Source organism: Moschus berezovskii, chromosome 6 (genome assembly GCF_049115385.1).
Source record: "Moschus berezovskii isolate FMDL1 chromosome 6, NW_MosBer_1.0, whole genome shotgun sequence".
NCBI lineage: Eukaryota > Metazoa > Chordata > Mammalia > Artiodactyla > Moschidae > Moschus > Moschus berezovskii.
In genome coordinates this window covers 73,201,128-73,228,823 of record NC_142465.1, presented here as the reverse complement: position 1 = coordinate 73,228,823, position 27,696 = coordinate 73,201,128, and the positions used below count along the sequence as shown (strand labels likewise).

At 40.9% G+C, this 27,696-nt stretch overlaps 1 protein-coding gene across 9 annotated transcripts in view; it reads left to right on the top strand.

Annotated features, from left to right (window-relative positions):
• Positions 1-27,696, top strand: part of SLC41A2 (solute carrier family 41 member 2) — a 158,833-nt gene that overhangs the window by 39,645 nt on the left and 91,492 nt on the right. For all 9 annotated transcript variants that reach the window (XM_055394189.2, XM_055394186.2, XM_055394190.2 and 6 more), the window contains one exon: positions 27,566-27,673. In XM_055394189.2, coding sequence (XP_055250164.2) covers positions 27,566-27,673 — 108 coding nt within the window. The remainder of the gene's footprint in view (positions 1-27,565; positions 27,674-27,696) is intronic.

Sequence of the window (27,696 nt, the reverse complement as noted above, 5' to 3'; positions counted from 1 at the left end):
TACGATTGTTTTAAATTATTACCTTAGCATCATAACTGCTAAAATGAATATAATGTTTTGGGTTGACTTTTTCTTCTGACTTTTTGGTGACAGTTATTCTGAAGAAACACTCAATGGTTAGCTATATATAGTATGATAACATCTGTAGGAAAGATGTTAGTGTGTATAGATTGTTAGGTAGAATAGTTACATAACGTATTATGTCCGTTCCTCTGGTGTATGCTCACTGATTTCTTGATGTTTGAGAGAAGAGCATGTGTGTAGTTGGGAAAAGTCGCTTTTATGATTTGTAAACATTTTTTCCTTATTTGTTTATTTTTGGCTTGTGCTGGGTCTTCACTGCTGCACGTGGGTTTTTCTGTAGTTGCCGGGAGCAGGGGCTCCTCTCTAGTTGCAGTGCACGGGCTTCTTGTTGCAGTAGCTTCTCTTGTTGCAGAGCATGGACTCTAGGGTGCAAGGGCTTCATTCGTTTCAGGTTCTGGGCTCCAGAGCACGTGCTCAGTAGTTGTGCACAGGCTTAGTTGCTCCACAGCATGTGGGATCTTCCCGGATCAGAAATCAAACCCATGTCTCCTGCATTGGCAGGCAGACTCTTCACCACTGAGCCACCAGCGAAGCCCTTGCTTTTACGATTTTATGAACTTTAACACTGCTAGCCCTAAGAACTTTATAGTGTTAAACTTCAGTGTTAAAAACCATGAAGGTATAATGTAAATGTTTTGAAAGATTTAATTTGATGAGGATTTCAAAACTTACTCAGTTGTGAAGTTTAAAATATATAGAGTGTAAGAAACAGAAATATACAGCTCAGTGAACTTTCATGACACAAATAACCATATAATGGTCACTTGGGTCAACAAGTAGAATCTTACTTGTATTTCATTAGTCTTCATCGGTGCTCCCTTCCAAAAGCTTTTCTTTTTTCTCCATCATCAACGATAATCAATAACCTGATATTTCTCAGTACTTTTTTGTCTTTATAAGTGTGTATTATTGAACACCATTGTTTGGGTTTACTTAATTCTTTTTAAAATTATGCAGTGGAAGTATGGAGTATACCTTCATGTTTGGGTTTTTTGGGTCAACATTATGTAAATTTTAGAAAACTGTTGGTCGTTTATTTTTCCTGCTGCATTGTAATCCAGTGTATAAATACATCGCAGTTTATCCATTCCACTCTTTCCTTCAGTGTGTTCTTGTGTTGATGGACTTTGGGCTGAATGGTGTTCCCAGGCTCTTGGTGTACATCTGCTTACGTTTCTCTTGGGTGTATAGGTAGAAATGGAATCTCTAGGTCTTAGAATATGCAGGTATTTGAATGTAGTGTTTGTCAAATGGTTTTCCAAAGTGGTTGTACCAATTTACAGACAAATGTAGCCGTATATGAGCAGTTCCACTGTCCTATATTATTATTTATACAAGGTATCAGCAATCTTTTTTAAAATGATTTTGCGGTGTAGTTGCTAAGTCGTGTCCGACTCTTGTAATGCCATGGACTGTAGCCTGCCAGGCTCCTCTGTCCATAAGATTCTCCATGCAAGAATACTGGAGTGGGTTGCCATTGCCTTCTCCAGGGGATCTTCCCGACCCAGGAATTGAACCCGGGTCTTCTGCACTGCAAGCAGATTCTTTACCAACTGAGCTACAAGGGAAGCCCAAAATGATTTTAATTTACTTAGTTATTTATTTTTGGCTGTTCTTGGTCTTTGTTGCTGGGCTGGCTTTTGCTCTACTTGCGGTGAGTAGGGGCTTCTCTCTAGTTGTGGTGTGTGGGCTTCTCATTGCAGTGGCTTCTCTTGTTGCAGCGCACAGGCTCTAGGCGCACAGGCTTCAGTAGCTGCAGCATGTGGGCTCAGTAGCTGCGGCTCAACGGGCTCTAGAGCACAGGCTCAGCAGTTGTGATGCACAGGCTTTGTTGCTCCATGGCATGTGGCATCTTCCCAGATCAGGGATTGAACCCATGTCTCCTTCATTGTCAGGTGGATTCTTTACCACTGAGCCATCAGGGATGTCCTAGCAGTCATTTTAATTTTAGAAATTCTGGCATATGTGGGGTGGTATCTCATTGAGGTTTTAAGTGGGATTTTCCTATGATATACAAATATACCAATTTGTATATTAGTATATACATAGTATATATATAGTGTATATAGTATAGTGTATATATATATAGTATATTAGTATTGATATAACAATTTGTATATCATTGGTGAAGTTTCTTTGCCCATTTTTGTATATGGTTGTTTTCTTTTTTTATTGATTTATAGGAGTTATTTTTATATTATAGATGTAAGCCCTTTAGTGAAAGTGAAAAGTGGAAGTGTTAGTTGCTCAGTCATGTCTGACTCTTTGTGACTCCATGGACTGTGGCCCGCTAGGCTCCTCTGTCCCTGGGGATTCACCAGGCAAGAATACTGGAGTGGGTAGCCATCCCCTTCTCCAGGGGATCTTCCCAACCCAGGGATCAAACCCAGATCTCCTACATTGCAGGCAGATTCTTTACTGTCTAGGTGCCAGGGAAGCCCCAAGCCCTTTCTGTTCAGTTCAGTTCAGTCGCTCAGTCGTGTCTGACTCTTTGCGACCCCATGAAGCACGCCAGGCCTCCCTGTCCATCACCAACTCCCGGAGTTCACTCAAACTCATGTCCATCGAATCGGTGATGCCATCCAGCCATCTCATTCTCTGTCATCCCCTTCTCCTCCTGCCCCAGTCCCTCCCAGCATCAGAGTCTTTTCCAGTGAGTCAACTCTTTGCGTGAGGTGGCCAAAGTATTGGAGCTTCAGCTTCAGCATCAGTCCTTCCAATGAACACCCAGAGCCCTTTAGTTATATGTAATACAAATACTCCCCCCTCTCCCCCCCCGTGGCTTGCTTTTTTACTTTCAGTGGTACGTTTTGATGAGCAGTTCTTAATTTTTACACAGTCCTCTTTTCCCTACTTTTCTATGGTCTGCGCTTTTTGTCTGCTGTTTAAATGTTTCTACACCCTATGCATTAAGATATTCTCGTATAATACTTCCTCGAAGTGTCATTGTTTTATCTTTTACACTTTGATCTTTCCCTCCCTGGAATCCATTCTGTATAGAATGTGAGGTAGGGGTTCTATTTTTTTCTTTTCCACATGGATTTCCATTTGTGTCCTTACTATCGTATAACTATTTGTTGTAAGTCAAGTGCCCATTTGTGAGTAGGGCTACTTCTGGGCTCTCAGTTCTGTTCCTTCGGGGTATTTATGTCTCTTGTCATGAAAGCCAAACTGTCATAATTACTCTATAAGTCTTGCTATCTGGTAGAGAATTTTCTCTCCTTAGTCTTCCAGGAGAGTGCTTTGGTTATTCTTTCCCTTTGCCTTTCCATGTATGTTTTAGTGTAAAAACGTGTCAGTTTTCAAAAAAAAGTTGCTGCAGTTGTGATTCAGTGATAATTAGGAGGAGAACTGACTGTTGTTCCATGTATGTGAAATGGTAGTCCTCCATTTGTTTGCTGCTGCTGCTGCTAAGTCACTTCAGTCGTGTCCGACTCTGTGCGACCCCATAGACGGCAGCCCACCAGGATCCCCCATCCCTGGGATTCTCCAGGCAAGAACACTGGAGTGGGTTGCCATTTCCTCCTCCAATGTGTGAAAGTGAAAAGTGAAAGTGAAGTCGCTCAGTTGTGTCCAACTCTTAGCGACCCCATGGACGGCAGCCTACCAGGCTCCTCCGCCCATGGCATTTTCCAGGCAAGAGTATTGGAGTGGGTTGCCATTGCTCTTTAATTCCCCTCACTGATGTTTTACAATTTCTGAACAAAAGTCTTTTACATTTTTAGTTAGGTTCATTTCTAGTTATTTGATAATTTTTAATGCTGTTGTACTGTACAAAAAAGATCTTCACGAGCAAGATAGTCACGATAACGTGATCACTGACCTAGAGCCAGACATCTTGGAATGTGAAGTCAAGTGGGCCTTAGAAAGCATCACTACAAACAAAGCTAGTGGTGGTGATGGAATTCCAGTTGAGCTATTTCAAATCTTGAAAGATGATGCCGTGAAAGTGCTGCACTCAATAAGCCAGCAAATTTGGAAAACTCAGCAGTGGCCACAGGACTGGAAAAGGTCAGTCTTCATTCCAATCCCAAAGAAAGGCAATGCCAAAGAATGCTCAAACTACCGCACAATTGCACTCATCTCACACCCTAGTAAAGTCATGCTCAAAATTCTCCAAGCCAGGCTTCAGCAATATGTGAACTGTGAACTCCCAGATGTTCAAGCAGGTTTTAGAAAAGGCAGAGGCACCAGAGATCAAATTGCCAACATCCGCTGGATCATGGAGAAAGCAAGAGAGTTCCATAAAAACATCTATTTCTGCTTCATTGACAATGCCAAAGCCTTTGACTGTGTGGATCACAATAAACTGTGGAAAATTCTGAAAGAGATGGGAATCCCAGACCACCTGACCTGCCTCTTGAGAAACCTGTATGCAGGTCAGGAAGCAACAGTCAGAACTGTACATGGAACAACCGACTGGTTCCAAATAGGAAAAGGAGTGCGTCAAGGCTGTATATTGTCACCTTGCTTATTTAACTTATATGCAGAGTACATCATGAGGAACGCTGGGCTGGAAGAAGCACAAGCTGGAATCTAGATTGCTGGGAGAAATATCAATAATCTCAGATATGCAGATGACACTACCCTTATGGCAGAAAGTGAAGAGGAACTCAAAAGCCTCTTGATGAAAGTGAAAGAGGAGAGTGAAAAGGTTGGCTTGAAGCTCAACATTCAGAAAACAAAGATCATGGCATCTGGTCCCATCACTTCATGGGAAATAGATGGAAAAACAGTCGTGTCTGACCCTTAGCGACTCTATGGACTGCAGCCTACCAGGCTCCTCCATCCATGGGATTTTCTAGGCAAGAGTACTGGAGAGGCTTGCCATTGCCTTCTCCTTCCTGTCCATTGCTGCTGCTGCTGCTAAGTCGCTTCAGTCGTAGCCGACTCTGTGCGACACCATAGATGGCAGCCGACCAGGCTCCGCCGTCCCTGGGATTCTCCAGGCAAGAACACTGGAGTGGGTTGCCATTTCCTTCTCCAATGTGTGAAAGTGAAAAGTGAAAGTGAAGTCACTCAGTCGTCTCCGACTAGTAGCGACCCCATGGACTGCAGCCCACCAGGCTCCTCTGTCCTTGCGATTTTCTAGGCAAGAGTACTGGAGTGGCTTGCCATTGCCTTAGTACCCCCAAACCCCAGAAACTTTATATAAAACACACATAAGAAAACTCTGAAAGGCAGAAAGAAGAAAGAGGCTGACTAGGCCCCTTTGGGCTCAAGGAGCAAAACATTGATGAGTTCCCGAGATTTTCTTTTGCTTCATATATCCCAGAAAGTGAAAGTGTTAGTCGCTCAAGTCATGTTTGACTTTTTGTGACCCCATGGATGGTAGCCCTTCAGGCTCCTCTGTCCATGAAATTCTCCAGGCAAGAATACTGAAGTGGGTAGCCACTCCGTTCTCAAGGGGAGCTTCCCAACCCAGGGATCAAATCTGGGTCACCTGCATTGCGGGCAGATTCTTTACTGTCTGAGCCACCAGGGAAGCCCACATATATCCCAGATTTGGAGCTAAAAAAGCTGGCAGCAGAGAGATGCAAAAAGGGCAAACAAAGCCAGACCAACATAAGTCTGGTCTTTGTAGCTGAAGGACTAGGAGAGGAACGCCCTAACAAGACAGAAAAGTTTTAGACAATAACTTCTCTACTCTAGCCAAACACTGCAGAGAAAACTGTGGCCCCACCCACAGCCACCTCAACAGAGCCCCAGTGGGGCACCTGAACGGCATTCTGCTAAGTAAAATAAAATAGAGAAAGACAAATACTGCATGGTATCTCTTATCAAAGAAAAGTCAAAGTCATAAAACCTGAGAGTAGAATGGCAATTGCCAGGGCCTGAGGGGGTGAAGGAAATGGGGAGAAGTTGGTAAAAGGGTATGGACTTTCACTTATAAGCTAAGTATGTTCTGAGGATCTAATATACAGCATGGTGACTAGTTGATAATACTGTATTGTATACTCGATATTTGCTAAGAGAATAGGTCTTAAGCATTCTCACTGAAAAAAGAAAAAGTAAATGTGAGGTGATGAATATATTAATTAACTTTTTGGTGGAATTCCTTTCATAATATGTATGTATTTTAAGTCATCCTACTGTACCCTTTAATATATGACAGTTCTGTTTGTCAGTTATACCTCGGTAAAGCTGGGGGCCAGAAGGGGTGAAGGAGGCTGTAATGAGGTGCTGTAGTACTTTAGCCAAGATGGTATCAGAGAAGGGCAAGTAGAGTGCTGGGAATTTCATCTTGTCAGCTGATAATGAGAGGTCCCCAAGAGACCTGGAAAGAGAAATAGAAGAATCTACAGTTATATTTGGAGACTTCAACACTATTCTCTCAGTAATTGATAGAACAACTAGATAGTAGATCAGTAGGGATATAGAAGAATTTGACAACAGCACAAATCAACAAACAAGATCTAACTGACATTTATAGAACACTCCACCCAAAACTCAGCAGAATGCCATTCTGTTCAAGCTCTTACTGATCATATTTAGAGATTGTCCATATCCTGAGCCATCACAGAAACCTCAGCAAATTCAAAATATTGAAATCAGAGTATGTTCTTCGACCACAGTGTATCAAACTTGAAAGCAGTAACAGCAAAAATCTTCAAACAGAGATGAAACAGCATACTTTCAGATAATCCGTTGGTGAAAGAGGAAGTCTCAAGAAAAATAAAAAACACAACATTGAACTGGGTGAAAATGAAAGTATAACATCAAAATTTGTGAGTCACAGGTGTAGTGGTCCAGAGATAGAAATTTATAGAACTGAATGCATACCTCAGAATAAAGAAAATCTCAAATCAATAATCTAAGCTCCCATCTCAGACTTAGAAAAAATGAATAGAAAATACCAAAAGCAAGCAGAAGAAAGGAAACAATAAATGTAAAAGCAGAACTCAATGACATTGAAAGCAGGAAGATAATAGAAAAATAAAATCAGTGAAAATTTGATTCTTTGAAAAGATCAGTAAAACTGACAGCAGACTGACAATGAAAAAAAAGAAGACATGACCAGTATCAGAACAACACAGGGGACATCACTGCAGATTCTGCAGACATCAAAAGGGTAGTAAAGAAATGCTATAAATGACTCTGGACACATAAGTTTTATAACTTAGAGTGTAAACACAAGTACCACATTTCACCCAAAATGAAGTGGGTATTTTGAATAGCTCTTACTCACTAAAGAATTTGAATTCATACTTTTAGAAACTTCCCAAGAAGAAATCTTCAGACACAGATAGTTTCACCCGAAAATTCTACCAAATGTTTAAAGCAGAATTAACACTAATTCTATACAAGTTTTCCTGGAAAATTGATAAGGAAGGAACACTTAACCTATTCACTTTAAGAAGCTTGTATTACCCAGATACCAAACCAAAGACAATGCAAAACACAAACAAACAAACCCAACCCTGTCTTGCAAAACACACAGACCAATAGTTCTCCTAAATGTAGACAAAAAAATCCTTAACAAAACATTGGCAAATAGAATTTAGCAACATATAAAATGAATTATACACCATGGAAAATGAGGTTTATTCCAGGGATGAAAGTCTTGTTCACGATGTGAAAATCACTGTAATTTGGGCTAAAGAAAAAAGTCACATGACTGCATCAACTGATACAGAAAAAGCAGTTGAGAAAATTCAACATGCATTCATGATAAAAAATAAAAAACACAACAAACTTAAATAGGAATAGAGTAGAACTTCCTCAACCTTGTACTTAATGGTGAAATACTGAATGCTTTTCCCCTAAGAACAGGTTCAAAGCAAGGATGTCCACACTAATTACCTTTATTCAGCATAATGCAATAATTTAAGAAAAGGAAATAAAAGACATACAGGTTGAAAAGGAGGAAATAAAACTTCCTGTTTGCAGATGACATGATGGTCTATTTAGAAAATTCCAAGGAATCTACCAAAATCAAAATAAAAACTCTGAGAACTGATAAATGAGCTCAGTAAGGCCATGGATACCCAATATGTACAGAAAGGAAATTCAGATTCTAGCAATGAATATGTTGAAATTAAAAAATAACTGTCAACTGAAAAAAATGCACAATGTGAGAGTTGTGAGTTAAGTTTTATCAGAGGCAATATGAACAGCCTGGGAGACAGCACCTTAGTTAACTTTGAGAGACTGCTCCAGAGAAGCAGGGGGAAAGGACAGTATATATGTGATTTTGGTAAAGGGGATGCACATGCAATCAAGCACATATTTTTTTGTAGAAAGTTTCTGCTGGTCTCGTGAAGCTTCTGCTAGTCATGAGAAACAGTCGTCACCATGAAGGATTTTAGTGTTTTTCTAGATATGAGGAGATAGAAGAATTGGGCTCATAAAATCAGCTCCTGAGAATATCTGACTATCTAAAGACCTGTCCTGCCAGTTTTCCTGGAGCACAGAGTACCTCATTTCTGCTGTCCACCCTGAAGTCCTTCAACAGGTGTTGGAGGTCGACGGCTGCAGCAGCACCTGATTTAATCCTTGTAGATGGCAAGTGTCCATGACAAGTTCCAGTTTGTGTTTGATGACAATAACATTTACTCAAAAAATAAATACCTGGATGTAAATCTTACAAAACGTGTACAGGACTTACATGCTGAAAGCTACAAAACAGCAATGAAAGAATCAAGGAACATCTAAATAAATGGAGAGACTTGTATTCATGGCTTAGAAGATTTGCACAGTAAAGATGTCAGTTCTCCCCAAATTGATGTAATGGAACTTCTTAAATCTCCATAAGATTTCTTTATAGAATAAATAATATTCTAAAATGTACATGCAAAGGGACAGAATGTAGAATTTTCTGTTTTGAAAATAAAAATAAAGTGGAATGGATCTGTCTCCTTGATTCCAAGTTTATTAAAATGACCACAGTAATCAAGACTGTGGTATTTGTGGAAGGGTGAACATGCCTAGACTTGACACCAAGAGGATGATCCACAAAAGGAAAAATTGATAAACTGGACTTCATCAAATAAAAATTTTGTTCTGTGAATGACTCCATTAAAAGAAGGAAAACACAAGCTGCCAAGTGAAAGAAAATATTTGCAAACCACACATCTGACAAAAGACTAGAATAAAGAACTCTCAAAAACTCAACAATAAAAACAAAAACAGCCCAGTTAGAAAATTGGCAAAAAACATAAAGGCATTTCACTGAAGAATGTGTACAGATTGTAAATAAGCTTGAAAAGATATTCAGTATCTTTCACCATTAGATAATACAAGTGAAAACCACAATGAGCTATCACTATGTGCCTATCAGAATGATTATAATAAAAAAAACAGTGGTAGTATCAAATGCCATTGAGAATGCAGAGAAATGGTGTCACTCATATATTGCTGGTGGGAATTTAAAATGATCCAGTCACTCTGGAAAACACTTTAACAGTTTCTTTAAAAACAAAACAAAAACCTAGACATTAACTGTCTTGCAACTTAGATATTGCATTCCTGAGCGTTTATTGCAGAGAATGGGGACTTATACAACTCCTGTATGTGAATGTTTACAGCTGCTTTACTCATAATAGCCAAGAACTGGATACACCCCAGATGTCCTTCAATAACTGAATGATTAAACTCTGGTAAATCCATATGCTGGAATACTACTCAGCAACAAAAAGGAATGAATTATTGACACACACAGCAATCTAGATGAATCTCCAGAGAATTATGCTGAGCAGAAAAAAAGCAAATCTCAAAAGGTTATACATACAATATTCATTTACAAAAATTCTTGAGTTGACATTTTATAGACATGAAGTGCTGATTAGTGTCTGCCAGGGAGTTAAGAAGGGACTAGAAGAAAAGTAGACACAGCTATAAAAGGGCAATAGGGAATCCTTGTGGTGATAGAAATGTGCTGTGTTTTGACTATCAATGTCATTATCCTGGTTGTGAGATTGTTCTAGAGTGTTAAGAGATATTGGCATTAGGGTAAATTTGAGACAGGGTACATGGGAATCTGTCTGTATTATTTTTTATAATTGCATGTGAATATATAATTATTTTCAAAAAGTTTAATGAAAAATGTGTATCTGGTTGAGCATATCTAAGCTGTATGAAAGAATATGTAATGGAGAAAAGAGTCTTCTGTGTGCCCTTACCCTATTCTCTTCTTTAGAATTTAGTGGTATAATTTTTTTTTTGTCTCTTTCAACTGAAGTTAAATGCATGAAGATGCATACATGCATGTTAATATGTGTGTGTATTCACTAAAAGCACAAGCAAAAACACCCTATAATGCTGCCCTTTACCTTACTGTTCTTAATTTATCTTGGAGCTTCCTTATAGATACACACAGATTTACCAGATTCTTCTCCAGCTATGCAAAGATGTATCATTGTTTTTCTACCAAGTTACTTAATGAAGGAGATTTAAAGTGCCTCAGATCTTTTGTGATTATGAACAATGATGAAGTTGACTCATTATATGTATGTGTTTAAACTCATGTTCAAATTTATTTGTAAGGTAACTTTCCTTGAAGTAGAGTTTTTAGTTGACAACTATGTGCATTTTACATTTGATACATATTGCTGAATTCCCCCCAAAAGTTAAACCTTTACATTTATGTTCTCACCAAAAGTAAAATAGAGTGCATATTTCCTTATATTAATACTCTTAACCAACAGAGTATTATCCAAGTTGTTAAAAATTTAAATTTTTATTTTTTTTAACTTTTTAATTTGTATTGGAATATAGCTGTTTAACAGTGTTGTAATAATTTCGGGTGGACAGCTGAGGGACTTAGCCATACATGTACATGTATCCATTCTCCCCCAGACTCCTCTGTCATCCAGGCTGCCACGTAACATTGAGTAGAGTTTCATGTGCCATACAGTAGGTCCTTGTTGGTTATCCATTTTAAATATAACAGTGCATACATGTCCATTCCAAACTCTCAAACTTTATCCAACTTTTTGACCTTTACCAGTCTCACAGAAGAAAGTTGATCATCTTTTAATTTGCATTTTATAATTATGAATGAGGTTGGTCATTGAGTCATATGTTTAAAAGTGAATGGGTTTAACTTTTTAAAACTAAGTTAAAATGAGAAACAATTCTTCTCTGTTATATGTTTTAAAATTGCATAAGCATGTTTACCAATCAGATTTTTTTAACTCTTTCTATTTATTTTTAAGACTCTATTTATGTATTCCTCAGCTTATGTTATCCTTTTTTTTTTTCTTAAGTTTCATATTTGTTTGTCCTTTGGGGCACTAACAGATTTTTAGGTTTCAAATGTAGTACATTTGTAAGCAATCTGACATTATGTTTGAGGAGTGGGTTCTTGCCCAAGGTTCTGGTTATTGACAGGTATCCAAAATTAGGTAAGATTAGAAATCGATTTCCTGTAGGGCAGATTCTTGTGGAAGCTTAGCACTGCATAATAATCTGCCTTGGAGGACGTGTCTGTATCATGGCAAAATTTGTAAGTAGGTGAAATTTACTGGGGGTGTTGCAGGAAGGGGGACCCCTTCCAGGGCCCGAAACTGGGCTTTTGTCTAAAACTGGGAAACGAATTGTCCAAGGAGACGTATGTGCTGACAAAGCAAGAGATTTTATTGGGAAAGGGCACTTGGGTGGAGAGCAGTAGGGTAAAGGAACCCAGGAGAACAGCTGTGTCACATGGCTTGCAGTCTCGGATTTTATGGTGATGGCATTAGTTTCCGGGTTGTCTTTAGCCAGTCATCTGACTCAGAGTCCTTCCTGGTGGTGCACGCCTTGTTCAGCCAAGATGGATGCCAGTGAGAAGGATTCTGGGAGGTGGTTGGACATGTGGTGTCTCCTTTTGACATTTCCTGAACTCTTCCGGTTGGTGGTGGCTTATTAGTTCCGTGTTCTTTACCAGGATCTCCTGTCCTGAAACAACTCATGCAAATAGTTACTATGGTGCTGGGCCAGGGTGGGCGGTTTCAGTCAGTGTGCTTCCCCTAACAGGGACACTAGCTGTATCAGCATTCCCTTTCTGGATTTTTTTTTTTTTCCATTACTTCCTCCTTACAGGAAGATTAACTGATAATATGTTTTGGCGTTAGAACTAATAAACTCTCAATATTGTTATTTATTACAATGTACAGAAATGGTCCTGAACACAATTGTATGAGGTAGGTACAATTATGACCCTATTTAAGGTGAAGAAAGTAAAGCATAATTTTGCATAGCATACTCAAGGCATACAGTAAAAATAGTGAAGGGTTGTTGCTGAGCCACTAAAGACACCAGGATTCTTGGCCTCTGGAGGAGAAGAATTCAATCTGAGGCCAGTGACTAGGCTTGATCGCTCAGAGCTTTTGTGTAATAAAGTTTTATTAAAGTATACAGTATAAAAGAGATAGAGAAAGCTTCTGACATAGACATCAGACGAGAGCAGAATGAGTGCCCCCCTGCTAGTCTTTCAGTTCAGTCGCTCAGTCATGTCCGACTCTTTGCGAGCCCATGAATCGCAGCATGCCAGGCCTCCCTGTGCATCACCAACTCCCGGAGTTCACTCAAACTCATGTCCACAGAGTCGGTGATGCCATCCAGCCATCTCATCCTCTGTCGTCCCCTTCTCCTCCTGCCCCCAATCCCTCCCAGCATCAGGGTCTTTTCCAATAAGTCAGCTCTTCGTGTGAGGTGGCCAAAATATTGGAGTTTCAGCTTCAGCATTATTCCATCCAATGAAAACCCAGGACTGATCTCCTTTAGAATGGACTGGTTGGATCTCCTTGCAGTCCATGGGGCTCTCAAGAGCCTTCTCCAACACCACAGTTTAAAAGCATCAATTCTTTGACGCTCAGCTTTCTACACAGTCCAACTCTCACATCCATACATGACCACTGGAAAAACCATAGCCTTGACTAGCTGGACCTTGGTTGGCAAAGTAATGTCTCTGCTTTTTAATATGCTATCTAGGTTGGTCATAACTTTCCTTCCAAGGAGTAAGCATCTTTTAATTTCATGGCTGCAATCAGCATCTGCAGTGATTTTGGAGCCCCAAAAATAAAGTCTGACACTATTTCCACTGTTCCCCTTCTGTTTCCCATGAAGTGATGGGACCAGATGCCATGATCTGAGTTTTCTGAATATTGAGCTTTAAGCTAACTTTTCACTCTCCTCTTTCACTTTCATCAAGAGGCTTTTGAGTTCCTCTTCACTTTCTGCCATAAGGGTGGTGTCATCTGCATATCTGAGGTTATTGATATTTCTCCCAGCAATCTTGATTCCAGCTTGTGCTTCTTCCAGCCCAGCGTTTCCCATGATGTACTCTGCATATAAGTTAAATAAGCAGGGTGACAATATACAACCTTGACGTACTCCTTTTCTTATTTGGAAACAGTCTTTTCTTCCATGTCCAGTTCTAACTGTTGCTTCCTGGCCTGCATATAGGTTTCTTAAGAGGCAGGTCAGGTGGTCTGGTGTTCCCATCTCTTTGAGAATTTTCCACAGTTTATTGTGATCCACATGGTCAAAGGCTTAGGCATAGTCAATGAAGAGAAATAGATGTATTTCTGGAACTCTCTTGCTTTTTCCATGATCCAGTGGATGTTGGCAATTTGATCACTGGTTCCTCTGCCTTTTCTAAAACCAGCTTGAACATCTGGAAGTTCACGGTTCATGTATTGCTGAAACCCGGCTTGGAGAATTTTGAACATGACTTTACTAGGGTGTGAGATGAGTGCAATTGTGTGGTAGTTTGAGCATTCTTTGGCATTGCCTTTCTTTGGGATTGGAATGAAGACTGACCTTTTCCAGTCCTGTGGCCACTGCTGAGTTTTCCAAATTTGCTGGCATATTGAGTGCAGCACTTTCACAGCATCATCTTTCAGGATTTGAAATAGCTCAACTGGAATTCTATCACCTCCACTAGCTTTGTTCGTAGTGATGCTTTCTAAGGCCCACTTGACTTCACATTCCAGGATGTCTGGCTCTAGGTGAGTGATCACACCATTGTGATTATATTGGTCATGAAGATCTTTTTTGTACAGTTCTGTGTATTCTTGTCACCTCTTAGTATCTTCTGCTTCTATTAGGTCCATACCATTTCTGTCTTTTATTGAGCCCATCTTTGCATGAAATGTTCCCTTGGTATATCTGATTTTCTTGAAGAGATCTCTTCTTTCTCATTCTGTTGTTTTCCTCTGTTTCTTTGCATTGATTGCTGAGGAAGGCGTTCTTATCTCTCTTTGCTGTTCTTTGGAACTCTGCATTCAGATGCTTATGTCTTTCCTTTTCTCCTTTGCTTCTCGCTTCTATTCTTCTCACAGCTATTTGTAAGGCCTCCCCAGACAGCCATTTTGCTTTTTTGCATTTCTTTTCCATGGGGATGGTCTTGATCCCTGTCTCCTGTACAATGTCACGAACCTCCGTCCAGAGTTCATCAGGCACTCTATCTATCAGATCTAGTCCCTTAAATCTATTTCTCACTTCCAGTGTATAATCATAAGGGATTTGATTTAGGTCATACCTGAATGCTCTAGTGGTTTTCCCTACTTTCTTCAATTTAAGTCTGAATTTGGCATTAAGGGGTTCATGATCTGAGCCACAGTCAGCTCCCCATCTTGTTTTTGTTAACTGTATAGAACTTCTCCATCTTTGGCTGCAGAGAATATAATCAATCTGATTTCATTGTTGACCATCTGGTGATGTCCACGTGTAGAGTCTTCTCTTGTTTTGTTGGAAGAGGGTGTTTGAAATGACCAGTGCGTTCTCTTGGCAAAACTCTGTTGGCCTTTCCCCTGCTTCATTCCATATTCCAAGGCCAAATTTGCTCCATCATGGTCAACAAAAGAGTCTGAATGCAGTAGTTGGATGCAGAATGATCTGTGTTCGTTTCCGAGGCAAACCATTCAATATCACTGTAATCCAAGCCTATGCCCCAACCAGTAATGCTGAAGAATTGAAGTTTCGTGGTTCTATGAAGACCTATAAGACCTTTTAGAACTAACACCCCAAAAAGATGTCCTTTTCATTATAGGAGACTGGAATGAAAAAGTAGGATGTCAAGAAACACCTGGGTTAACAGGCAAATTTGACCTTGGAATACAGAATGCTAATCTTATGACCAACCTAGATAGTATATTAAAAAGCAGAGACATTACTTTGCCAACACAGGTCCGCCTAGTCAAGGCTGTGGTTTTTCCAGGGGTCATGTATGAATGTGAGAGTTGGACTATGAAGAAAGCTGATCGCCGAAGAATTGATGCTTTTGAACTGTGGTGCTGGAGAACACTCCTGAGAGTCCCTTGGACTGCAAGGAGATCCATCCAGTCCATTCTAAAGGAGATCAATCCTGGGTGTTCATTGGAAGGACTGATGCTAAAGCTGAAACTGCAATACTTTGGCCACCTCATGCGACGAGTTGACTCACTGGAAAAGACTCTGATGCTGGGAGGGATTGGGGGCGGGAGGAGAAGGGGACGACAGAGAATGAGATCCTGGATGGCATCACCAACTCGATGGACATGAGTTTGAGTGAACTCCGGGAGTTGGTGATGGACAGGGAGGCCTGGCGTGCTGTGATTCATGGGGTCGCAGAGTCGGACATGACTGAGAGACTGAACTGAACTGAACTGAATCTTTAGCCAGATGTTATAAAGCTACTGCTGCTGCTGCTAAGTCACTTCAGTCGTGTCCGACTCTGTGTGACCCCATAGACGGAAGCCCACCAGGCTGCCCCATCCCTGGGATTCTCCAGGCAAGAACACTGGAGTGGGTTGCCATTTTCTTCTCCAATGTATGAAAGTGAAAAGTGAAAGTGAAAAGTGAAAGTGAAGTCGCTCAGTCATGTCCGACCCTTAGCGACCCCATGGACTGCAGCCTACCAGGCTCCTCCATCCACGGGATTTTCCATGCAAGAGTACAAGGAAATGTCTCAAAACTGAGAGACTGGCTCCAGGCCCCTCACCCACAACAGGCATTTTGAGATAAAATTGGCACAAGGTGAGTTGTCCCCAGCAATAAAATGATTGACATAACATGAAAGGCAGGTTTCCAAGCAAATACAGTCTCATTAACATAACTTAAGAGAACATTTGCGTGAGTAAAACATACTGGTTTCTCAAGTCTGTTCTGAGTCTTAGGCAGAACAGACTTGAAAACAGTCTAGGGTAAATACATAGTTCATTAACATAGCTTAAGACAAACATTTCCATAAGAAAAATGCATTAGTTAACTCAAGGGTTGAGAAAAGTTAAGTTCAGGTGGGCAGTCAAAGAATGCTCAACCTATGACACAATTGCACTCATCTCACATGCTAGAAGAGTAATGCTCAAAATTCTCCAAGCCAGGCTTCAACAGTACATGAACTGGGAATTTCCAGATGTTCAAGCTGGTTTTAGAAAAGGCAGAGGAACGAGGGATCAAATTGCCAACATCTGTTGGATCATCGAAAAAGCAAGAGAGTTCAAGAAAAACATCTATTTCTGCTTTATTGACTATGCCAAAGCCTTTGACTGTGTGGATCACGATAAACTGTTTAAAATTCTTACAGAAACGGGAATTCCAGACCACCTGACCTGCCTCTTGAGAATTCTGTATGCAGGTCAGGAAGCAACATTTAGAACTGGACATGGAACAACAGACTAGTTCCAAACTGGGATAGGAGTACATCAAGGCTGTGTATTGTCACCCTGCTTATTTAACCTCTATGCAGAGCTGCTGCTGCTGCTAAGTCGTTTTTGTCATGTCCGACTCTGTGCTACTGTTATGCCCTGAGTCCAGTCCCCCGTAACTGGTAGAATAAGACACTCGCAGCAATGTAAAAGCAAGAATGGGGTTTATTTCTAGCTCGAGCTAGGGCTCCTGCCCCTCCCAGCGCAGTGGAATGCGGACAAGACCCCCGAGCCCAGGTCACAGCGGTTTTTATAGTCTTAGATTACATTCACTCACTCACACTCACTTCAGTCGCTCAGTTGTGTCCGACTCTTAGTGACCCCATGAACCACAGCACGCCAGGCTTAGATTACATAAGCACCTATTTTTGTTCAAAAGATCAAGCTGGCAGAAGCTCATTGGCCAGTTCATGCACGCACAGAAGCTCATTGGCCAGTTTATGCGCTCACGCGGGGTTTTTCTGTGGGATTTCCCTTTTTCTTCTGATTGGCCCAATTTTTGGCGCCGGCAGGATTTTCTTAAGGAGGAGTTTCTGTGAACCTAGCCTCCACCCTGTCTCCAGGAAATTGAAACTTAGGCCTAAGCAAGGTTTCAGGCCTATCATGACTACTCAGATGTTAGGGCTCCTAACACTACCCCATAGACGGCAGCCCACCAGACTCCCCCATCCCTGGGATTCTCCAGGCAAGAACACAGGAGTGGGTTGCCATTTCCTTCTCCAATGCATCATGCAAAATGCCAGGCTGGATGAAGCACAAGCTGGAATCAAGATTGCCAGAAGAAATATCAGTAACTTCAGATATGCAGGTGACATCACCGTTATGGAAGAAAGTGAAGAAGAACTAAAGAGCCTCTTGATGAAAGTAAAAGAGAGTGGAAAAGCTGGCTTCAAACTCAACGTTCAAAAAATGAAGATCATGGCATCTGGTCCCATCACTTCATGGGAAATAGATGGGGAAACAGTGGAAACAGTGACAGACTTTGTTTTCTTGGGCTCCAAAATCACTACAGATGGTGATTGCAGCCATGAAATTAAAAGATGCTTACTCCTTGGAAGAAAAGTTATGTCCAACATAGACAGCTTATAAAAAGCAGAGATGTTACTTTGCCAACAGAGGTCCATCTAGTCAAAGCTATGGTTTTTCCAGTGGTCATGTACGGATGTGAGAGTTAGACGAAAAAGAAAGCTGAACGCCAAAGAATTGATGCTTGTGAACTGTGGTGCTGGAGAAGACTCTTGAGAGTCCCTTGGACTGCAAGGAGATCCAGCCATTCCATCCTAAAGGAAATCAGTCCTGAATATTTATTGGAAGGATTGATGCTGAAGCTGAAACTCCAATACTTTGACCACCTGATGGGAAGAACTGACTTATTGGAAAAGACTCTGATGCTGGGAAAGATTGAAGGTGGGAGGAGAAGGGGATGAAAAGAGGATGAGATGGTTGGATGGCATCACCGACTCAACGGAGATGAGTTTGAGTAAACTCTGGGAGTTGGTGATGGACAGGGAGGCCTGGCGTGCTGCAGTCCATGGGGTTGCAAAGAGTTGGACATGACTGCACGACTGAAATCACTAAGTTCAGGTGGAATCAGGTGTTGTCATGGCAACACAGAATTTTAAAAGAAACCTCTTTTTAGATTAGTCCTTTGTCAGTTGCTTCATTTGCTATTATTTTCTCCCATTCTGAAGGCTGTCTTTGCACCTTGCTTATAGTTTCCTTTGCTGTGCAGAAGCTTTTAATTTATATAGGTCCCATTTGTTTATTTTTGCTTTTATTTCCAATATTCTGGGAGGTGGGTCATGGAGGATCCTGCTGTGATTTATGTCAGAGAGTGTTTTGCCTATGTTCTCCTCTAGGAGTTTTATTGTTTCTGGTCTTACGTTTAGATCTTTAATCCATTTTGAGTTAATTTTTGTGTATGGTGTTAGGGAGTGTTCTAGTTTCATTCTTTTACAAGTGGTTGACCAGCTTTCCCAGTACCACTTGTTAAAGAGATTGTCTTTTAGCCATTGAATATTTTTGCCTCCTTTGTCAAAGATAAGGTGTCCATAGGTGTATGGATTTATCTCTGGGCTCTATATTTTGTTCCATTGATCTATATTTCTGTCTTTATGCCAGTACCATACTGTCTTGATGACTGTGGCTTTGTAGTAGAGCCTGAAGTCCGGCAGGTTGATTCCCCCAGTTCCGTTCTTCTTTCTCAAGATTACTTTGGCTATTCGAGGTTTTTTATATTTCCATACAAATTGTGAAATTATTTGTTCCAGCTCTGTGAAAAATACCATTGGTAGCTTGATAGAGATTGCATTGAACCTATAAATTACTTTGGGTAATATATTCATTTTCACAATGTTTATTCTTCCAATCCATGAACACGGTATATTTCTCCATCTATTAGTGTCCTCTCTGATTTCTTTCACCAGTGTTTTATAGTTTCCTATATATAGGTCTTTTGTTTCTTTAGTTAGATATATTCCTAAGTATTTTATTCTTTTCGTTGCAATGGTGAATGGAATTGTTTCCTTAATTTCTCTATTGTCTCATTATTAGTGTATAGGAATGCAAGGAATTTCTGCATGTTGATTTTATATCCTGAAACTTTACTATATTCATTGATTAGTTATAGTAATTTTCTGCTAGAGTCTTTAAGGTTTTCTGTGTATAGGATCATGTCATCTGCAAACAGTGAGAGTTTTACTTCTTCTTTTCCAGTTTGGATTCCTTTTATGTCTTTTTCTGCTCTGATTGCTGTGGCCAAAACTTCCAAAACTATGTTGAGTAGTAGTGGTGAGAGTGGACACCCTTGTCTTGTTCCTGACTTTAGGGGAAATGCTTTCAATTTTTCACCATTGAGGATAATGTTTGCTGTGGGTGGGTCATATATAGCTTTTATTATGTTGAAGAATTTTCCTTCTATTCCTGCCTTCTGGAGGGTTATCATAAATGTATGTTGAATATACAAGCAACTCCTGCAGCTCAATTCCAGAAAAATAAACGACCCAGTCAAAAAATGGGCCAAAGAACTAAACAGATATTTCTCCAAAGAAGACATACAGATGGCTAACAAACACATGAAAAGATGCTCAACATCACTCATAATCAGAGAAATGCAAATCAAAACCACAATGAGGTACCATTTCACACCAGTCAGAATGGCTGCTATCCAAAAGTCTACAAGCAATAAATGGAGAGGGTATGGAGAAAAGGGAACCCTCTTACACTGTTGGTGGGAATGCAAACTAGTACAACCACTATGTAGAACAGTGTGGAGATTCCTTAAAAAACTGGAAATAGAACTGCCATACCGCCTAGCAATCCCACCCCTGGGCATACACACTGAGGAAACCAGAACTGAAAGAGACACATGTACTCCAATGTTCATTGCAGCACTGTTTATAATAGCCAGGACATGGAAGCCACCAAGATGTCCATTTGCAGACAAATGGATAAGAAAGCTGTGGTACATATACACAATGGAATACTACTAAGCCATTAAAAAGAATACATTTGAATCAGTTCTAATGAGGTGGATGAAACTGGAGCCTATTATACAGAGTGAAGTAAGCCAGAAAGAAAAACACAGATACAGTATGCTGCTGCTAAGTCACTTCAGTCGTGTCCGACTCTGTGTGACCCCATAGATGGTACCCCACCAGGCTCCGCCGTCTCTGGGATTCTCCAGGCAAGAACACTGGAGTGGGCTGCCATTTCCTTCTCCAATGCATGAAAGTGAAAAATGAAAATGAAGTCACTCAGTCGTATCCGACTCTTCGCGACCCCATGGACTACAGCCTACGAGGCTCCTCCACCCATGGGATTTTCCAGGCAAGAGTACTGGAGTGGGTTGCCATTGCCTTCTCCCCAATAGAGTATACTAACGCATATATATGGAATTTAGAAAGATGATAATGATAACCCTGTATACAAGACAGCAAAAGAGACACAGATGTATAGAACAGTCTTTTGGACTCTGTGGGAGAGGGTGAGGGTGGGATGATTTGGGAGAATGGCATTGAAATATGTATATTATCATATGTGAAATGAATCCCCAGTCCAGGTTCAAAGTATGATACAGGATGCTCGGGGCTAGTGTACTGGGATGAACCAGAAGGATGGGATGGGGAGGGAGGAGGGAGGGGGGTTCAAGATGGGGAACACATGTACACCTGGGGCAGATTCATGTCAATGTATGGCACAACCAATACAATAATGTAAAGTAATTAGCCTCCAATTAAAATAAATAAATTAAAAAAAAATAAAAGAAACCTCTTTTTAAATTTGTATAGATAAGGGCATAAAATATAACACTAGTAGTTTGTTTTCTCCTGCCACTAAATTCAGTTCAGTTCAGTTGCTCAGTCGTGTCTGACTCTCCGTGACCCCATGAATCACAGCATGCCAGGCCTCCCTGTCCATCACCAACTCCCGGAGTTCACTCAAACTCATGTCCACAGAGTCGGTGATGCCATCCAGCCATCTCATTCTCGGTCGTCCCCTTCTCTTCCCACCCCCAACCTTACCCAGCATCAGAGTCTTTTCCAGTGAGTCAACTCGTCGCATGAGGTGGCCAAAGTATTGCAGTTTCAGCTTTAGCCATCAGTCCTTCCAGTGAACACCCAGGATTGATCTCCTTTAAAATGGACTGGTTGGACCTCCTTGCAGTCCAAGGGACTCTCAAGAGTCTTCTCCAAAACCACAGTTCAAAAGCATCAATTCTTCGGTGATCAGCTTTCTTCACAGTCCAACTCTCACATCCATACATGACCACGGGAAAAACCATTGCCTTGACTAGACGGACCTTTGTTGGCAAAGTAATGTCTCTGCTTTTTAATATATTATCAAGGTTGGTCATAACTTTCCTTCCGAGGAGTAAGCGTCTTTTAATTTCATGGCTGCAATCAGGTGATTTTGGAGCCCAAAAAAATAAAGTCTGACACTGTTTCCACTGTTTTTCCATCTATTTCCCATGAAGTGATGGGACCAGATGCCATGATCTTTGTTTCCTGAATGTTGAGCTTCAAGCCAACCTTTTCACTCTCCTCTGTCACTTTCATCAAGAGGCTTTTGAGTTCCTCTTCACTTTCTGCCATAAGGGTAGTGTCATCTGCATATCTGAGGTTATTGGTATTTCTCCCAGCAATCTTGATTCCAGCTTGTGCTTCTTCCAGCCCAGCGTTCCTCATGATACACTCTGTATATGAGTTCAATAAGCAAGGTGACAATATACAGCCTTGACGCACTCCTTTTCCTATTTGAAACCAGTCTGTTGTTCCATGTACAGTTCTGACTGTTGCTTCCTGACGTGCATACAGGTTTCTCAAGAGGTAGGTCAGGTGGTGTGGTATTCCCATCTCTTTCAGAGTGTTCCACAGTTTATTGTGATCCACACAGTCAAAGGCGTTGGCATAGTCAATGAAGCAGAAATAGATGTTTTTATGGAACTCTCTTGCTTTCTCCATGATCCAGCGGATGTTGGCAACTTGATCTCTGGTGCCTCTGCCTTTTCTAAAACCTGCTTGAACATCTGGGAGTTCACGGTTCACATAGTGCTGAAGCCTGGCTTGGAGAATTTTGAGCATGACTTTACTAGCGTGTGAGATGAGTGCAATTGTGCGGTAGTTTGAGCATTCTTTGGCATTGCCTTTCTTTGGGATTGGAATGAAGACTGACCTTTTCCAGTCCTGTGGCCACTGCTGAGTTTTCCAAATTTGCTGGCATATTGAGTGCAGCACTTTCACAGCATCATCTTTCAGGATTTGAAATAGCTCAACTGGAATTCCATTACCTCCACTAGCTTTGTTCGTAGTGATGCTTTCTAAGGCCCACTTGACTTCACATTCCAAGATGTCTGGCTCTAGGTCAGTGATCACGTTATCGTGACTATCTTGGTCGTGAATATCTTTTTTGTACAGTTCTTCTGTGTATTCTTGCCACCTCTTCTTAATATCTTCTGCTTCTGTTAGGTCCATACCATTTCTGTCCTTTATCGAGCCCATCTTTGCATGAAATGTTCCCTTGGAATCTCTAATTTTCTTGAAGAGATCTCTTGTTTTTCCTATTCTGTTGTTTTCCTCTATTTCTTTGCATTGATCACTGAGGAAGGCTTTCTTATCTCTCCTAGCTATTCTTTGGAACTCTGCATTCAGATGCTTATATCTTTCCTTTTCTCCTTTACTTTTCGCTTCTCTTCTTTTCACAGCTATTTGTAAGGCCTCCTCAGACAGCCATTTTGCTTTTTTGTATTTCTTTTCCATGGGGATGGTCTTGGTCCCTGTCTCCTGTACAATGTCACAAACCTCCATCCAGAGTTCATCAAGCACTCTATCTATCAGATCTAGTCCCTTAAATCTATTTCTCACTTCCACAGGGATTTGATTTAGGTCATACCTGAATGCTCTAGTGGTTTTCCCTACTTTCTTCAATTTCAGTCTGAATTTGGCAATAAGGAGTTCATGATCTGAGCCACAGTCAGCTCCTGGTCTTGTTTTTGCTAACCGTATAGAGCTTCTCCATCTTTGGCTGCAAAGAATATAATCAATCTGATTTCGGTGTTGACCATCTGGTGATGTCCATGTGTAGAGTCTTCTCTTGTGTTGTTGGAAGAGGGTGTTTGCTATGACTAGTGCGTTCTCTTGACAAAACTCTATTAGCCTTTGCTCTGCTTCATTCCGTGCTCCAAGGCCAAATTTGCCTGTTACTCCAGGTGTTTCTTGACTTCCTACTTTTGCATTCCAGTCCCCTATAATGAAAAGGACATCTTTTTTGGGTGTTCTAAAAGGTCTTGTGGGTCTTCATAGAACCGTTCAACTTCGGCTTCTTCAGCGTTACTGGTTGGGGCATAGGCCTGGATTACTGTAATATTGAATGGTTTGCCTTGGAAATGAACAGAAATCATTCTGTCGTTTTTCAGATTGCATCCAAGTACTGCATTTTGGACTCTCTTGTTGACCATGATGGCTACTCCATTTCTTCTAAGGGATTCCTGCCCACAGTAGTAGATATAATGGTCATCTGAGTTAAATTCACCCATTCCAGTCCATTTTAGTTCACTGATTCCTAGAATTCTACATTCACTCTTGTCATCTCCTGTTTGACCACTTCCAATTTGCCTTGATTCATGGACCTAACATTCCAGATTCCTATGCAATGTTGCTCTTTACAGCACCGGACCTTGCTTCTATCACCAGTTACATCCACAACTGGGTATTGGTTTTGCTTTGGCTCCATCCGTTCATTCCTTCTAGAGTTATTTCTCCACTGATCTCCAGCAGCATACTGGGCACCTACTGACCTGGGGAATTCCTCATTCAGTATCCTATCATTTTGCCCTTTGATACTGTTCATGGGGTTCTCAAGGCAAGTATACTGAAGTGGTTTGCCATTCCCTTCTCCACTAAAGGGAGAGATAAACAATGTCTGACACTTGCAGCCTATTTCCTCTGTTAGGAGACCGCTGGCCTTCCTGCCTGTTACCCTCTCATTAGTATCAGAATTTACTCAGTTAATCTGATTCCAGAATCCCTCCCTTTGACTACTGTACCATATTGTTTCTCACTATTCTCGTATTTCCCAAACTGTGTGGCTAGACCTTAGAGGTGCTGTGGTATATATTAAATTTTTGAGGGAAACACAATGATATCTCTTGGCCATCTTTGCAGACCACTGGCTCAAGGTGTTTCAGCATTCAGCATTATATCATACTCCATTTCTCTTGATGACGTACCTCTGCAAAGCTAGATTTTCAACAGTGCTGGGAAGAAAAGCAGGTGCCACACAAAAGTCAATATAGAACAAGAAATGAAAGCAGTAGTTTCCGGTTACAAGGTTTGAGAAGTTATGCAGTGCCCAACAGATACACACATCCCATTAGGAATTAATGTGGTTAGAGGACATAACGGAGAAGGCAATGGCAAGCCACTCCAGTACTCTTGCCTAGAAAATCCCATGGATGGAGGAGCCTGGTAGGCTGCAGTCCGTGGGGTCGCTAAGGGTCGGACACGACTGAGTGACTTCACTTTCACTTTTCACTTTCACACATTGGAGAAGGAAATGGCAACCCACTCCAGTGTTCTTGCCTGGAGAATCCCAGGGACGGGGTAGCCTGGTGGGCTTCTGTCTATGGGGTCACACAGAGTCGGACACGACTGAAGTGACTTAGCAGCAGCAGCAGCAGCAGAGGATGTAAAAATATAATATTTTTCTTCCAATGTTTGTGTTATTTCTTTAGAAGGCTATGAAGTTGTTAGGGAATAAATACTTATTACATTGTTTGGACCTAGCTGCTTGGCAGGACTGTTACGTATTTCTTCTGACCTAAGGAAGCCATGAAAACATTTCTGAGATGCTATGGGTGCTGTGAGCTGAGAAAGTTTGAGAACTTCAATAAGCACACATATGCAGGTTATAGAGAGAAGAACGCAGATTTTATTGGGCACAAGGTAGGAGAGCAGTATGTGAAAGTTCTTATTGTTATATCAATGCTAAGGTGTAAGTGTTTTCATAGGAATTCTCACAGGAGCATTTGATTTTAATTAAACTTGGAAAGGATGTTAGTAACCCAATGGAATGCATCCCAACAGATCCACAGTGGGATTGCATATGACTGATAGAGAAATTTAAAATCATTGTATAGGTAGGTGTCTTAAAATTATGACCTAGGTAAAGCATATTCCTGAATTATGTCTAATCTGATAAAAATGCTGTCTCATAAGTTTGTTGTGAAAATTAAATGAAGGCTAGAACAGTGACTGGCACATAACAAGCAATCAGTGAATGTTGACTGCTGTTAGTATTATTATTGTTGTCTGTTGTTATTCGTCATCATCATCACTATCATCTCGGAAGGATGCATATCCCAGTAGGATAGCAGAATTCTTACCCAACATAAAACACAGGCAAAATTGTTTGGTAGTTTCTTTGATAGGTTAAGGAATCTGAGAGGTTTCTGGACCCCCAGTGCCTCTTTTAGCTCCATCCTTTGTTGACTTCTTTTAGCTCCATCCTTAATTGAATCCCTGGATGGATTCACTTGTGAATCGTTTGAACCAGGTTTTTACCAGAGACTGGTCTGACAAATATTTCCTGAACTCTCTTTAGTCCCTAGTTCTACATCTATTTGGAATAGCCTCTAGGGAAATTTTCTTAGCTATATTGGTGTTAGTGACAGGACTGCATTCTTGATATGTTTTGGCATAAATTAAGATGCTTAGTTACTAAAGTCTCATACTGGGACAGTCACCTCTTAATAGCACTTGTGAAGTAGCATTTTGTGTTGGTCATTTGTGTGGCATTTCTGGTTTATAAAGTGCTCTAACATCTGTTGCTTTCGTTATTATGGTATTTCTCCGTCGGCTCGACAGGACAGATAGTGTCTTCATTTCATGGTGGAAGAAGTTGAAATCGGAAAAGTACATAACTCATCAGAGATCACACAGCCAGTTTGTGACAGACCCATGCCTTGATAACAGATTTTCTGATTTCCAGTTTTGTGCTCTTTATGATCCTCTGCTCTGCAGCCTGTTGCCTCACATCCTAAAATGGGGAGCAGAACGTGGGACAACTCAGAACTCCTGGGGTCAATTTTAGGTCCCATCTTTTGGTCTTGGGAAAATCACTTTATCCGAATCTCTATTTCTTCATTTGTGAAACTAGCAACTGTAATTTTTCTGTAGGCTAGTTATAATCAGTGTTGGAACCAAGATTCAAATACGGTTTATCTGGTTCTTGAATCTGTGCTCCTAATCACTAGTTACACTGACTTGGCATCATTAAGAGATAAAGTAGACTTTAAGAGTAACAGAGTTGGACTTGGTGGTTCAGTGGTTAAGAATCTGCTTTACAGGAATGTGGAATTCGATCCCTGATCCAGAAACTAACATCCCACATGATGTGGGCACTTAAGCTCACATACCAGAGCTAGAGAAAGTCTGTGTGCCACAACGAAGACCCAGGGCAGCCAAAAAAAAAAAAAAAGGTTGTATAGCAAACTAGATATACTACGAGATATAGTGACTTTATCAGCTATTATTCCCAACTCTAACTGAGTCTTCTAACGTAACTCAAGGCTTCAGAACTCTGGAGAATTGTTGCTGTTCAGTCGCTAAGTCACATCCAACTCTTTGCGACCCCATGGACTGCAGCAGACCAAGCTTCCCTATCCTTCCCTATCTCCTGCAGTTTGCTCAAACTCATGTCCTGAGTCAGTGATGCCATCCAGCCATCTCGTCCTCTTATCGCCCTCTTCTTTTCCTGCTCAGTCTTTTCCAGCATCAGGGTCTTTTCCAATGAATCTGCCCTTCACATCAGGTGGCCAAAGTATCGGAGCTTCAGCTGTAGCGTCAGTCCTTCCAGTGAATATTCAGGATTGACTTCCCTTAGGATTGACTGGCTGGATCTCCTTGCTGTCCAAGGGACTCTCAAGAGTCTTCTCTAGCACCACAGTTTGAAAGCATCAGTTCTTTGGCACTCAGCCTTCTTTATGATCCAGCTCTCACATCCATACATGACTGCTGGAAAAACCATAGTTTTGATGATACAGACCTTTGTCAGCAAAGTAACGTCTGGTTTTTAATATGCCATCTAGGTTTGTCATAGCTTTTCTTCCAAGGAGCAAGTGTCTTTTTATTTCATGTCTGCAGTCACAATTTGTAGTGATTTTGGAGCCCAAGAAAGCAGAATCTGTCACTGTGTCCACTTTTCCTCCATCTATGGGATTGGGTTAAACTGAATGTTCAATGATTAAATGACCTATGTAGTTAACTTAAAACGTAGATGCAACATTGGGAAAAAAAAGCTGAAAATTTTGGAAATCTTTATTCTAAAGTGTTTTCAAAGAATGTTGAAAATTCTTTTTTTTTTTTTCCTTACAGCACTGGGAGGTATTCAAAAAAGTAACAGAAGTTTTCATTTTAGTTCCTGCACTTCTTGGTCTCAAAGGGAATTTGGAAATGACTTTGGCATCCAGATTATCCACTGCAGTAAGTTTGTTCCTGCCTCTAAG